Source organism: Coregonus lavaretus (assembly GCF_964263955.1).
Source record: "Coregonus lavaretus genome assembly, contig: HAP1_SCAFFOLD_2740, whole genome shotgun sequence".
In the NCBI taxonomy this organism is placed as follows: domain Eukaryota; kingdom Metazoa; phylum Chordata; class Actinopteri; order Salmoniformes; family Salmonidae; genus Coregonus; species Coregonus lavaretus.
The window spans coordinates 45,038-59,783 of record NW_028160907.1 but is presented as its reverse complement, the minus strand read 5'-3'; the positions used below and the strand labels follow the sequence as shown (position 1 = coordinate 59,783).

The 14,746-nt window shown below is 45.3% G+C and overlaps 1 protein-coding gene across 1 annotated transcript; it reads right to left on the bottom strand.

Annotated features, from left to right (window-relative positions):
• Window positions 1-516: 516 nt before the first annotated feature.
• On the bottom strand, window positions 517-14,263 carry LOC311121323 (ras-interacting protein 1-like). The gene is made up of 16 exons (XM_084195824.1): window positions 13,973-14,263; window positions 12,756-12,886; window positions 11,777-12,222; window positions 9,604-9,864; window positions 9,243-9,487; window positions 8,954-9,127; window positions 8,320-8,524; window positions 7,686-7,984; window positions 5,417-5,578; window positions 5,040-5,080; window positions 4,144-4,298; window positions 3,724-3,836; window positions 3,338-3,623; window positions 2,775-2,938; window positions 2,180-2,321; window positions 517-1,506 (listed from the first exon to the last, which is right to left on the bottom strand). Exons 2-16 carry the CDS (start codon window positions 12,884-12,886, stop codon window positions 1,328-1,330), a joined length of 3,003 nt encoding a protein of 1,000 aa, XP_084051950.1. The 5' UTR covers window positions 13,973-14,263; the 3' UTR covers window positions 517-1,327.
• Between the last annotated feature and the right edge of the window lie 483 nt (window positions 14,264-14,746).

Here is a 14,746-nt window from a genome sequence, read left to right as displayed (position 1 = left end):
ATGGCGCATTAATGCAATAAAGGAACAAACTGATTAGACTGTCCACAGCCAGTTCAGCGTGTGTCATCACCGCACAGAGAGGAAATGAAAAATCTTACCCATTGAAGTCATACTCTCTGACCCCTCAGACAGTTCACCTTGGCACAGCCAAGCCCAGGCATCATCGAGTGTGGTCGTCATCCGCTTCCTAAGCCATGGAAGCACCATCATGCGTATGTTATGTCTATGTTGGAATAACCTATTAATCACACAGGAAATATGATATTTCGGAAATGGGGATGACTGACAGGGAACCCCGCTAATTCCCTAGTCTAGTAACTTTTGAGTCATCATTCCAGCGGTTGACTGAGTGCTACGTCGCCACCTTGTGGTCCTTTCATTTTGGCACCCCGGGTACAAAATGAGTCAGGAAATTCACCTTTCCAGACCCGGTCTAGTTGTTGAGTAGCGTGGTACAATCAAAGTAAAAGAAAACAAGGACAAAACAGCCATAACAAAGGAAACACACTGTGCAGATCATATGCTACCTACATTTTATTTATAATATGAGGACAGTACATGGCAGTTAGAAATAAAATACACATGGTAAAACAGTTTCCTTCATAATGTTAGTGTTTACTTTGGTATACAATCTAATGTTCTGTGACAATACACATTTACCATATTCTTTATATGAGAATATTGGTGAGCATCCATCCATCCAGTATAAAGCTGACCTACAGGGATATATTTTGCATAATAACATTGTCATACCACAATTTATGCTTCATTTTGCAGGACTCTTCTTTTTCAGGCAACCACTGCATCCAGGCAATGTGTTACAAAATAAAGAGTGTTTAGAGAACAGTAAAGAAACAGTTGTATTGTCTTACAGTTAGATAACTATTACAGTGTTTTATGACTTTCTTTTGACACTTGCCATTCCTCACACCAGTTGCCATTCCTCACACTAGTTGCCATTCCTCAACTAGTTGCCATTCCTCACACCAGTTCCCATTCCTCACATCAGTTGCCATTCCTCACACCAGTTGCCATTCCTTACACCAGTTGCCATTCCTCACACCAGTTGCCATTCCTCACACCAGTTGCCATTCCTCACACCAGTTGCCATTCCTATCCATTGCATCTGCCTTACGACAGAGGGTTCATTACAGAGGGTTCAATATAGCATTGTTATCAAAGTAGCCCGAGATGGATGAGGTTGCCCCTAGACGCTGATCAGCTGTCAGTTTTGTGTCTTTCTCCCTTCATGGTTGAGGCGGATGGATAGCTGATCCTAGAACTGTGCCTAAGGGTAGCTTCTACCTGGAACTCAACTCTTCAGCGCTCACAGCCTGGTCCTCTGATTGGCTGGCAGCTCATCCTGGTCGAGTCCCCACAGGAAGTTGCGCAGGCGTGTCACTTCCTTTTGTAGCTCGGGGCTGGGGATTGGCTGGGAGAGGTCCAGCTGAGGCGTCTCATTTGGCAGGATGAGAGGGGGATGGTCCAGGAAACTTTCGAAGATGTCTTGGACAGAAAAGCATTAATAGAAATGTAGTGGTCTGAGATTCTTAGGAAGAAATCATACCCCTTCTATACATGTATACCTACAATGTTCAGAATGTCTAAGGGCTGAATCCTGACTTGAGATCACAAACATTTTCTAATTTACATAAATGCATAATTTACGTGAACATTCTACTTATCTCAAGTTAGCAGTTGTATCTAATGTTGTGTTCATAACCAAGTGGGAAGTTGTGAAGTCGTAAATACCAGTTGGATGCATTCACATGCTTTAAACTCATTGAGAAACGCTGATTGGCTAATGGCCAACAAGCTTCATCAACCATAAACTAAAAGTACAGCTATCATGCTTGTAAACAGATTATAGTGTTCAAAAACCATATTAATACATTGCTATTTATAATTTATGTTCTGTTGTTGCATTTAACTGCTGAAAATGCTGTTATCGAGGTAATTTCCTTGGAAGGGGATGTCAGAGGTCAGCATGTGGGAGAAGTCGGAGCTCAGGGATGATAGATGAGTTTCCCACTAGTAATTACTAGTTGGAGAGGTATTCACGTGTATTTTCCCCAGTCATATATGGTAAATACTACCTTCCCACTTGTTTATGAACGCAGCATTAGCTCCTACATAATGACCCTCCAGGACACCCAACCCCTCCTCTCTCGTGTCTCACCTCCACTGAGCTCCGTCCCAGGGGGAGGGGCCCAGGAGGCCGGCGGGGCTCTGGCCGGTCCCAGCTTGTAATGGGTCAGCAGGTGGTGCAGCTGGGTGGGGCTTAGCAAGGCGTGGTCCTCCTGTAGACTGGCCCAGGATGACTGGCGGGGGAGAAACAAGCGAACGACCAATGAGCAACAAAACAGAGGAGGAAAAGTGGACAATATCAGCAATGTCTACAACTGAGATGGGATGCCAAATCTGAAATCTACCACCAGCCCCTTGACACCTCTAGATGACCCCTCATATCTGAAAATAACTAAATGGGTGTGAACAAATTAACGGAAAAACGTGTCTATCCAGCTTCCTAGAGCGGTTATCATACAGTTTATACCTATCTGATCCAATCAGCTTTAGGAGAAGGCATCAGGAAGTGTCTAGTGGTAGGGGCTAGGGGTGGATGTGTGATAAGTCAAATAGGTTTAGAGGAAGAACAACACAACAACAAAAACAACGAGAACAAAACATGATTCTTTATCCAGAATGTTTTGATTTGGGTCATTATCTTGCTAAATCGACTGATTGTTAACTGGCTAAACCAGCATTAGTTTTACCTGGATGAGGCGGGTCTTAGGGACGCACAGGAAATTGACTGTGACAGACAGCTTCTTCAGGAACTCAGAGGCGATATCTCCAAGTCCTGCGCCCTGCAGCCAGTCCAGAACCAGGTCCAGGTTTGTACGGATCTGGACCGCTCTAGACCAGGAGAACAGACCATCTGAGAGAGGGAGGGAGATAGAGAGGGGGAGGGAGACAGAGAGAGAGAGAGAAGAGAAGGAAGAGACAGAAAAAGAGGGAGTGTGTGTGTGTGTTAGTGTGTGTGTGTGTGTTAGTGTGTGTGTGTGTGTGTGTGTGTGTGTGTGTGTTAGTGCACATCTGAACCAGGGTTGGAAAGTTCAACTTATTTTAGAGCCGCACCCAGAGTCTCTGTCTCGCTGTGCTTGGTAGCGCGCATCCTCCTCATGACCTCTACACTAAATGGTTCGTGCACAAACAATGGCTTGTGTAGCGTAAAGCAATTTCTGCATGTGTAATGTGGAACCCGCTTAGCTCATGACTGCAGCTTCCTCAAACCAACCCCTGACCTTGGACCCCAGTATGACCCCTGCCCTCTCACCTCTCTCCAGCAGTGTGTTGAGCAGGGAGGTGTTGGTGAAGAAGAAGAGGTAGCCAAAGGTTTGGGAGGTGAGTGGGGGGGAGAGGCACGCCTCCCGGGACAGCATCAGGGAGCAGCGGTACACCTCCACCAACCCAGCCACCGTAGGGGGGAGGGAGGACACGTCATCCCCATCTCCCTCCCCTCCACCACCCTCACCCCCCTCCGCCTCGTCTCTCTCCTTCTCCTTCTCCAGGCTGGAGAAAGGGTTGTTGTCCAGGAGAGCTGGTAGGAGTGAGTACAGAGTCTGACAGAGAGAGAGAGATGAATTAATGTATAGATCGGGATATAATTATGGACGGTAACTTGATCGTGTCTTGATTGTGAGGTAACTCAACCTCCCTCACCTTTGTGAGGTGGTACACGCACTGCTGGAAGGTGTGCATTATGACGTCATCAAGCTGCGCCAGGGCCTCGGAGCAGGTGTCCAGGTCAGCTGACAACACCGGGTCACCAGGAGCTGGTAAATATATATGCATTAACTTCTAACTACAGTCATATAACTACTGTTATTGCAGAACAATCCAAAATATCTTAAACTTTCTCAATGACTAAACTAACTCTTGTTTTGACTACTGTGGGGCTAAATTATGATAGTAGGAATGTCACACAGGAAGAGCAAGACAGGGAGACACAAAGATACAACAGCCTTGTGAGGCTAATGTTACAAAATGCTATTATTTTAGAAATAAGCTTTTTTGGCAGATGATCAATGGTGATTTGCATTGCTCAAGAGGAAACAGACTATTTTGACTCGGGTGTCTCACCCTCAAACTCCCAGTCTCGCTCCATGGCCTCAACTTTGACCTGGAAGAAGTTCAGGAGCTCTGTGGCATTGGACATCCAGAACATCAGAGGTCGAAGGTCAGAGGACAGCTTCTGTGCACTGGGCGCGCTCAGTTCAACCTCCTGCTCTGTGGAACTGGACAGACCAGAACAGAACACACACAGCGTTATAGAAGTTGCTGTCACTATCTATTAATCGATCTACTCAAGGAGTTACAGCAAGTCCTTGATCTATTTTATTGAGCATGTAATGACGGGGTTCAGTAACACTTTATTTGGATAGTCCATCTGTAGATGCTCTACAGACTATCTACAGACTATCAATAACATTTCAACTAACTATCTACTAACCCTAACCCTTAACCCTTATCCTAACCATAAACTTAACTCTTACCCTAGACCTGACCTTAACCCTTACCCTAACCCTTATTCTAAACCTAACCCTAACCGTAACCTTAGCATGCAGTTACTTATCAACAAATACTTTGTTGATAATATGACCATATGTAGAGCATCTACAGATGGACAATCCAGACTATCCAAATAAAGTGCGACCGAGGGTTCTACTACATCTGATTACATCTGTTAACTGCTATTCACTTGGGATAACATCTGCTAAATGAAAATTAATATTAATAGATATTTGTGTACAGTATCAGTTTATCAGTATCATATACAGTTTATACTTTGCATAAAAGTCACATATTTGAATCATGAAACCTTGCATAATGCTAAATAGTATCTGCATGTTTGGCACATAATTTACAGACACACAAGCTAGACAAACACTGCTCTTGATTCCCCCTAATACAGCCCTAAAGGAAGCTCTAAACACAGGAAACAGCTGAAATATGACGTTGAACAGAAATGATCTTACTTTTGCGTGGGATGCTTATCCCCAAATTCCTTAATGTTATCCTGTAAAAAGAGTTGGAGAGGGAAGAGAGGACATGAGAGGAGAGACACAGTTTCCAGGGCAATTGCAACACAGTTTCCAGATGGAGGGAAGTGACATCAGCTCATCCCCTGTTCTGTTCATCTACAATGACAGGCATCTGTCTGTCTGTCTGTCTGAATGAATCCCTGTTCACAGCCTACAGGGTTGTAGAGAAAGACATGTCTGTCTAGGGCTGGCTTTCTGTTTATAACCCTTTACAATCCCATTTTATCTATTGGGTATCTTTCTCTGTCAGTCTTGACTGAGCTACAGCTAGTTAGCGTTATTACCATTGAGATGATCCTAAATGAACTCACCCAAACGATCCCTTTGATCTGATTGGCTGCTTTCAGCAGCAACTGAGGCATGAGGGCGGGATCCAGGTGTTTGGAGGCATGGTCAATCATGATTGACAGGAGATAGGCTGGGGCTAAAGGCCCGCCCTCTGAGTCTGGAGAGGAGTTCTTAGAGATAATCTCCTGATGGAGAAAGAGTGTGAAACAGTGGCTTTAATTTATAGTCCTGTTTCAGCTCGTATGTACCACCCACCTGTAGAACACAGTTCTCTACTCTAATCTGTAGCAGACAGGTAGCAGACACAGTGGTGTAACTAACAGACACAGTGGTGTTACTAACAGACAAAGTGGTGTAACTAACAGACACAGTGGTGTTACTAACAGACACAGTGGAGTTACTAACAGACACAGTGGTGTAACTAACAGACACAGTGGTGTTACTAACAGACACGGTGGTGTTACTAACAGACACAGTGGTGTTACTAACAGACACAGTGGTGTAACTAACAGACACAGTGGTGTTACTAACAGACACAGTGGTATTACTAACAGACACAGTGGTATTACTAACATACACAGTGGTGTTACTAACAGACACAGTTGTGTTACAAACAGGCACAGTGGTGTTACTAACAGACACAGTGGTATTACTAACATACACAGTTGTGTTACTAACAGACACAGTGGTATTACTTACATACACAGTGGTGTTACTAACAGACACAGTGGTGTTACTAACAGACAAAGTGGTGTTACTAACGGACACAGTGGTGTTACTAACATACACAGTGGTGTTACTAACAGACACAGTGGTGTAACTAACAGACACAGTGGTGTTACTAACAGACACAGTGGTGTTACTAACAGACATAGTGGTGTTACTAACAGACACATTGGTGTTACTAACAGACACAGTGGTGTAACTAACAGACACAGTGGTGTTACTAACAGACACAGTGGTGTAACTAACAGACACATTGGTGTTACTAACAGACACAGTGGTGTTATTAACAGACACAGTGGTGTTACTAACAGACACAATAGTGTTACTAACAGACACAGTGGTATTACTAACAGACACAGTGGTGTTACTAACAGATACAGTGGTGTTACTAACAGACACAGTGGTATTACTAACAAACACAGTGGTGTTACTAACAGACACAGTGGTGTTACTAACATATACAATGGTGTTACTAACAGACACAGTGGTGTTACTAACAGACACAGTGGTGTTACTAACAGACACAGTGGTGTAACTAACAGACACAGTGGTGTTACTAACAGACAAAGTGGTGTAACTAACAGACATAGTTGTGTTACTAACAGACGCAGTGGTGTTACTAACAGACACAGTAGTGTAACTAACAGACACAGTGGTGTTACTAACAGACACAGTGGTGTTACTAACAGACACATTGGTGTTACTAACAGACACAGTGGTGTTATTAACAGACACAGTGGTGTTACTAACAGACACATTGGTGTTACTAACAGACACAGTGGTGTTATTAACAGACACAGTGGAACTCCTGAGTGGCGCAGTGGTCTAAGGCACTGCATCGCAGTGCTAACTGTGCCACTAGAGATCCTGGTTCGAATCCAGGCTCTGTCGCAGCCGGCCGCGACCGGGAGACTCATGGGCGGCGCACAATTGGCCCAGCGTCGTCCAGGGTAGGGGAGGGAATGGCCGGCAGGGATGTAGCTCAGTTGATAGAGCATGGCGTTTGCAACGCCAGGGTTGTGGGTTCAATTCCCACGGGGGGCCAGTATAAAAAAAAAAAAATGTATTCACTAACTGTAAGTCGCTCTGGATAAGAGCGTCTGCTAAATGACTAAAATGTAAATGTAAATGTGTTACTAACATACATAGGGGTGTTACTAACAGACACATTGGTGTTACTAACAGACACAGTGGTGTTATTAACAGACACAGTGGTGTTACTAACAGACACATTGGTGTTACTAACAGACACAGTGGTGTTATTAACAGACACAGTGGTGTTACTAACAGACACATTGGTGTTACTAACAGACACAGTGGTGTTATTAACAGACACAGTGGTGTTACTAACAGACACAATGGTGTTACTAACAGACACAGTGGTGTTACTAACATATCCAGTAGTGTTACTAACAGACACAGTGGTATTACTAACAAACACAGTGGTGTTACTAACAGACACAGTGGTGTTACTAACAGATACAATGGTGTTACTAACAGACACAGTGGTATTACTAACAGACACAGTGGTGTTACTAACAGACACAGTGGTCTTTCTTCTCTTACCTGTAGCAGAGCATCAGCGTGTCGGGGCTGGAACCTCAGCAGAGCCTCAGGGGACCCCAGGTACTGCCTCAACGCTTCCTGTCTGTCCACCAATCCCGAGAGGCAGCAGGTGGAGGGGACGTCGGCTTGCCAGGGCAGCGCCAATGCCAGTGGAGGGGACGGGGTCACTCGGGGGTCCCGATACAGGAAGAGGAAGTGACCTCCTATGCCAATCACGTCCCCAGGTTTAAGCACCGCCTCCCGGTAGAGAGCTTCTCCGTTGTGTGTGACTGCTCCTCCTCTGAAGGGACGCACCAGAGCTGGGGGAAGACAGAAAATAGGTTGATTAACTAGTAACACTATAATTGAAGTTCTGCTCATAAACTGCTTATAAACATGTATGATAGTTTTCTAACCATATATAAGGGGGTATCAAGAAGTGTCTAGCGGTAGGATCTCTTGATTGTGGACAGGGAAATACTGTAAAATCAGGTGTCAACGTGTAGTAAGGAAGTGTTACTTCTTTGGATACATGTAAGCGTATTTGGAAAAGGCTCATTATTTTGCTGGCACCTTTCTTTTTTGTTCAGATCTGCAAACATCACAGGAGTAGGGCCTGGGTTTAAGACTAGGGTTGTTTGTGGACCAGGCCTACCTTGTCCAGAGGGAGCGTCGGGTACGGCTGAGTCTCTCCTGACCAACAGGTGCCTGGCCAGCATGTCTGGAGCAGAGAGGAACGTTTCCACCTTCAGAGGCCTCTTCCCCTTCCTTTCCCTTTCTCTGTCCTTCTCTCTCTCCCTCATCGTTGGCTTCCGCCCAAACACGTGTGTGTGCCCCGCCATGATGTACAAAACAAAGTCCTGTACAAAACACAGAAAACACACACAGAGGAGAAAGGAAAAAGGAAAGAAAGAAAGAAAGAAAGAGAGAGAGAAGGGAGTCTGTTATCATCCGAAGGCCATGGTTATGATAAGAGGACATCTTGGCGATCTTAAGTTGTGCGGAGGTCAAGAGATAAGGTATGAAGTGTGTCACAGTTTGCTACAATGAAGACCTGTGTGAGGTCATTGTGAGAGATGGAGTGATGTACACAGTGGGGTATTGTGTGTCTCCCAAGGTATTGTGTTGCTGTGAGCCTGTTATGTGCTCAGGGTTGAATGGGAGAGGCTGGGGAAGGGATGGAAACAGTGATGGTATGTGGCGATTAGGGGAATGCAGGTATGATGTCATGTTCAGGGTTTGTGTGTGTGTGTGTGTGTGTGTGATCATCTGGGAGGCGCAGGACTAACCTTGCTCTGGTCGTAGCCCTGCAGCAACAGGAAGTAGGGTCGGTCCGTGGGCGGGAGGATCAGGCTCTGTGACATCACTTCCAGGTCGCAGGCTGAGTAGTCTTTCTCCTCCTCCACGGCCTTGTCTGCTTTGTTCCTCCTCTCCACCTCGTCTCTGACCTTTGACCTCATCATCTAAGACAGAGGGAGGAGTCCTTGTGGTCAGACTGCTGCACTGTTGAGATTAGGTGGGGTTGCCCTGTTGCTATCAAGTTGCAATATGTGTTGAAACACATCCACTCATCCTCACCTCTCCGTGCTCCAATGGAGCTATCATGCTCACAATGTTCTTCCTGTCCTGGAGTCCTGCGCTGTTGTTAGGGTGGTTTCCGGAGCGACGGGGGTCATTGCCGACGTGGTTTCCTTGGCGACGCCTCAGGCTGAGGTTCATGTCGCTGATGCTCCTCCTGAGTTCCGAGTTCCGACCTCGATGACCTCGCTCGCCCTCCTCAGCCCCGCCCCCCGACTGTATGCGGCTCCGCCTCCAACGTACACCTGTTACCACGACAACCAGACATTAAAAACAAAGAAATTACACTTTTCAACGGATGACTGGAGGAAACCCCAGATGTAAGAGCTGGTCATCAAGAGACACTATATTGTCCTTTTACCTGTGTGGTTCTCTCCTTCCCTCTCTCGCTCCTTCTCTTTCTCCCTCTCCTCTCTTTCGTAGTCGTCCCGTCTCTGGATCTCGAAGCGGCGTTCAAACCCGTCCTTGGGCTGCCACATATCCACCAATAGCAGCGGGCATTCCCATTCAGCCACGCCCCTACGACACTCTGTCTCCCATTGGACGGCTCCATCCGGTTGCTGGATGGGCTTTCCAATGACATCACACAACAGGAAGTCTTCCGGGCTGTGTTTCTGCATGGCTGGGAGAGGGAGGTAGGGCGACCAGGCTAATTATTTTCCCAGTGAATATGATGTGCATAAACTGGACAAGTGTTCACAGCTGTGGTTGTATTTACTGGAACAATTCTGGCTAAGTGCCTGACTTCATCGGGCAGTGATACAGTGAGGGAAAAAAAGTATTTGATCCCCTGCTGATTTTGTACGTTTGCCCACTGACAAAGAAATGATCAGTCTATAATTTTAATGATAGGTTTATTTGAACAGTGAGAGATAGAATAACAACAAAAAAATCCAGAAAAACGCATGTCAAAATGTTATAAATTGATTTGCATTTTAATGAGGGAAATAAGTATTTGACCCCTCTGCAAAACATTACTTAGTACTTGGTGGCAAAACCCTTGTTGGCAATCACAGAGGTCAGACGTTTCTTGTAGTTGGCCACCAGGTTTGCACACATCTCAGGAGGGACTTTGTCCCACTCCTCTTTGCAGATCTTCTCCAAGTCATTAAGGTTTCTTCTCCAAGTCATTAAGGTTTCCTGGAGTGGCTAGGCCACTCCAGGACCTTAATGTGCTTCTTCTTGAGCCACTCCTTTGTTGCCTTGGCCGTGTGTTTTGGGTCATTGTCATGCTGGAATATCCATCCACGACCCATTTTCAATGCCCTGGCTGAGGGAAGGAGGTTCTCACCTAAGATTTGACGGTACATGGCCCCGTCCATCGTCCCTTTGATGCGGTGAAGTTGTCCTGTCCCCTTAGCAGAAAAACACCCCCAAAGCATAATGTTTCCACCTCCATGTTTGACGGTGGGGATGGTGTTCTTGGGGTCATAGGCAGCATTCCTCCTCCTCCAAACACGGCGAGTTGAGTTGATGCCAAAGAGCTCGATTTTGGTCTCATCTGACCACAACATTTTCACCCAATTCTCCTCTGAATCATTCAGATGTTCATTGGCAAACTTCAGACGGGCATGTACATGTGCTTTCTTGAGCAGGGGGACTTTGCGGGCACTGCAGGATTTCAGTCCTTCACGGCGTAGTGTGTTACCAATTGTTTTCTTGGTGACAATGGTCCCAGCTGCCTTGAGATCATTGACAAGATTCTCCCTTGTAGTTCTTGGCCGATTCCTCATCGTTCTCATGATCATTGCAACTCCACAAGGTGAGATCTTGCATGGAGTCCCAGGCCGAGGGAGATTGACAGGTCTTTTGTGTTTCTTCCATTTGCGAATAATCGCACCAACTGTTGTCACCTTCTCACCAAGCTGCTTGGCGATGGTCTTGTAGCCCATTCCAGCCTTGTGTTGGTCTACAATCTACATCCTTGGAGAGCTCTTTGGTCTTGGCCATGGTGGAGAGTTTGGAATCTGATTGATTGATTGCTTCTGTGGACAGGTGTCTTTTATACAGCTGTGAGTGTGCTCCTAATCTCAGCTCGTTACCTGTATAAAAGACACCTGGGAGCCAGAAATCTTTCTGATTGAGAGGGGGTCAAATACTTATTTCCCTCATTAAAATGCAAATCAATTTATAACATTTTTGACATGCGTTTTTCTGGATTTTGTTGTTGTTATTCTGTCTCTCACTGTTCAAATAAACCTACCATTAAAATTATAGACTGATCATTTCTTTGTCAGTAGGAAAACGTACAAAATCAGCAGGGGATCAAATCCCTTTTTCCCTCACTGTATGTGTCAACAAGGAATATGAATACCAGTAAGCCACTGTCCCTTTCTCTACAGTTACTGTAATTTCCTGTCCTGCCATCACAGGCATAGGCTACATACTGAAAGTCCCAAAGCTTTTGGCTGTATTAGTTATTGTGTGGTAATCATACAATAGTCTTATCCCATGTTTATCTGTACTTTCACGCCTCTCTTACATGAATCCCTGTACTGTACTCTCTCAGTATTCTCTCTCTTTCTGCCTCTTACCGGCATCGTCTGTCTCCTCCCTCTCTCTCTCCGTGTAGCGGGTGATGACCTGGGTGATGAGCTGTTTGGCTGTAGAGTGGGCGTTGGCCAGCAGGGAGCGGTAGTTAGCCCCACTAGACAGAGCATCCCCATAGATCTTGATGAGGCCTGGGGCTGTGGAGGAGGCAGGGGGCAGGTAGTGGTGGGAGGAAGGGGCAGCAGAGTGGGCCCACACCTCCCTCTCCTTCTCCCCTATGGCCTTGTCCCGGTCACTGTTTGAGCGCCCCCTCAGGAAGAGGTGAGAAAGACGCTTGGTGCGGGACTGGGGTCCGGCGGGACGGGGCCGGAGGAAGGCCGGAGATGGAGTGGGGGATGGGGGAGCGAGGGAGGGGGTGGAGATGGAGAGAGAAGAGGAAGGGGCAGAGGGGGCCTCGTGGAGGGATGCTGCGTCAGAGCTGGTGGTGGACCTAGGGAGAGAGAAGGAGAGGAGGGGGAAAGAAAAAGAGATAGGCGGAAGAGAGAGGGGCAGTAGGGGAAGTCAGCTGTGAGTTATGGCTGACAGAGTTGAACATAGACAATAATAACTGCTAGAAAAGGGTCACAGGATTCAAGGAACACTGCATGACATATGAAACATGACCATACAATCAAATCAGTCCATACCGAGCTGTTGTCTTGGTTTATTTATTGTATGCAAAAACATGTCAGACACTTAACTTTACTGTGGCTGAAGATATAGTGAGGAGGACTGAGGGATAAACAAACTGAATACAGAACAAACTGAAAAAACAGAGAGTCGGCAGACAGACAGACAGACAGACCGACAGACAGACAGACAGACAGACCGAAAGACCAACCGAGTTAAGAGACCTGGATTGATGTGTGATAAATTGATTAGCTGAGTCAGATGTGTTAGTGCTGGACTAGAACAAAATAGTTGAGAATCAACATTGAACTAAGTGACATTGAGGTACTATACATAGGTAGCAGAGAGACTGACTTGACAGAGACGGCACTGGGCCACCGGCCCCCCAGCTTGGCAAAGTGTTTCCTGGGAGAGTTGATCCACAGACCCACAGGGAAATGGAGCTTCCTGAAGCGAGGACTGTCAGTCCCCTCCATCTGATCCATCTGAGATCCAGAGAGAGAGAGAAAGGTATTGTGTAATGTGAGAACTCAAAGAACACAGATCAAATGTTGATAATCATTGGGTTAATTAAGTAAAAAAAGGTGTGCCACTGATATAAAGATGTGTGTGGACTATACTGTTTTAGATTCTATTCATGTGGGCCTGAAACAGGCCCTTGATATATTTGGACACAAATCAAAGGTTGAATCATCAGGGGGAGGAAGACTGACCTTTTCCTCCAAACAACCCAACTGGGGGTATGTAATCCTAAACTTGTCAAATAATGATATCATCATCATAAATAGCTTAAGGTCATCATCATGAATAGTTTGAGATCCTCCTGATCCTTGTGGAATTGTTCATTGTTACACACCAAAGGAATTTGGCTGTGGAAGTGATTGCTGCCCCCCATTGGCAAAAAAAAAAAAAAAAGGTAGATAGGTCTACACTTGGCTCAAATCATCTCAAATTCTTACGGTACAGCACTGTAAATGACATATTTGTCACAAAGGTACTCTAAATTGAATGTGTGTCATTCCTCCTTGTCCAAACAGGAAGTGTGTTGTACAGGCCTCAGATCCAGCTGTCGTGTTGAAAGGGAAATCCCCACTCTTAAGGTCACTACATGTCTGCCCCTCAGCCTACAACTAGGAGTAGAATTAAATTACCCCTAGACACTGACCTAAGGTCAGTGAAGTTTTCCCTCGTAATGGTGGAATGGAGAATTTGGGGAGGGAAAACTGATACTAGATCTGTGCTCAAGGGCAGCTACTACCCTTACTTCTAAAATGATATGGGTCAAAATGAAAAATGAAAGTGCAAAGTGAGGTAAGTAGAACGGTTTAAATTTGCACCCAAAAAATCTATTTTCATTGTTGGTATTTTGATTATATTTTCTATAAAGCAATGTTACAAAAGAAACAGCAAGAACTTATCAGCAACATTTTACGGTGGAAAATGATCAATATTGTGACCTTATCTTATCATGGATGACAGCTCAAATGTTAACAAATCTAATGGAAAAGTAACGAACCAATGCAACACTATAGGCCCTCTACAATTAAAAAAACGTATTTGAAAGTACTTACCGAGGACGACTGCAGTTCCCTCTTCGTATAAGTGTTTTATTAGTCCTTCTCAACAGAGAAAAAGAAAATGGTTAAAAACAACTTAGTATTTTCCTTTTTCCCCAAGACAAAAACTCCATTTTCAAAATGTCTATCTGCGCCACAGGTCTCTCTCTTTCTCTCGAACACGTTCTCTTCATCAATATATTCTCTCTTTTTAAATCAGAACATATTTTTCTCCACTTTCTATTGTTTTCTTTCTGTTTTCTGTCTGTCTTCTAAGTAATGGTGGTATGGGCTCCTTCTCTCTCTTTCTCTGCCTCTCTGAGTCTATAGATAGAGAAACAGGCCCATTGTTCTAAGTGACAGAATTTCCTTCCTTCGCGCTGGACAACACCTATATCCTGAGAGAGAGAGAGAGAGAGAGGAAATGGGGAGATTATAGTGTAATGCACACACTTGCTGGCCCCTTGTACCCTCCCTGGACATACTGTATATACTGTACATACACACTACAAAGAGATAAGACTAGGAATAGAGAATGGGGGGGAGGGGTTAATCCAGCATTCCCCTGTCTCCCCCAAACACACATGCACACTCGTGGACACTGGTCTGATTCTGTTGGACCATTGCCTCTGGCATTAGAATGCTTTGGAGCGATGGGGTTGGGAACGGAGAAGATGGGGTGGGGGCGGGGGGTTGTCATTTAGAATCTGTGATTAATTTGGACAGCTAATTACTTTAACAAAGCCACTGAGAGAAAAGAGGTTTATGCTCCCAGCTTAAAAACTGTGA

Excerpts from the sequence above, each read along its gene's own strand:
- LOC311121323 (XM_084195824.1), bottom strand. The coding sequence starts at position 12,886 with ATGGATCAGATGGAGGGGACTGACAGTCCTCGCTTCAGGAAGCTCCAT. Across the intron at positions 9,488-9,603 it reads GGAAGGAGAGAACCACACAG|GTGTACGTTGGAGGCGGAGC; the intron begins GTAAAAGGACAA and ends TCGTGGTAACAG. Across the intron at positions 3,837-4,143 it reads GCGAGACTGGGAGTTTGAGG|CTCCTGGTGACCCGGTGTTG; the intron begins GTGAGACACCCG and ends TATATTTACCAG.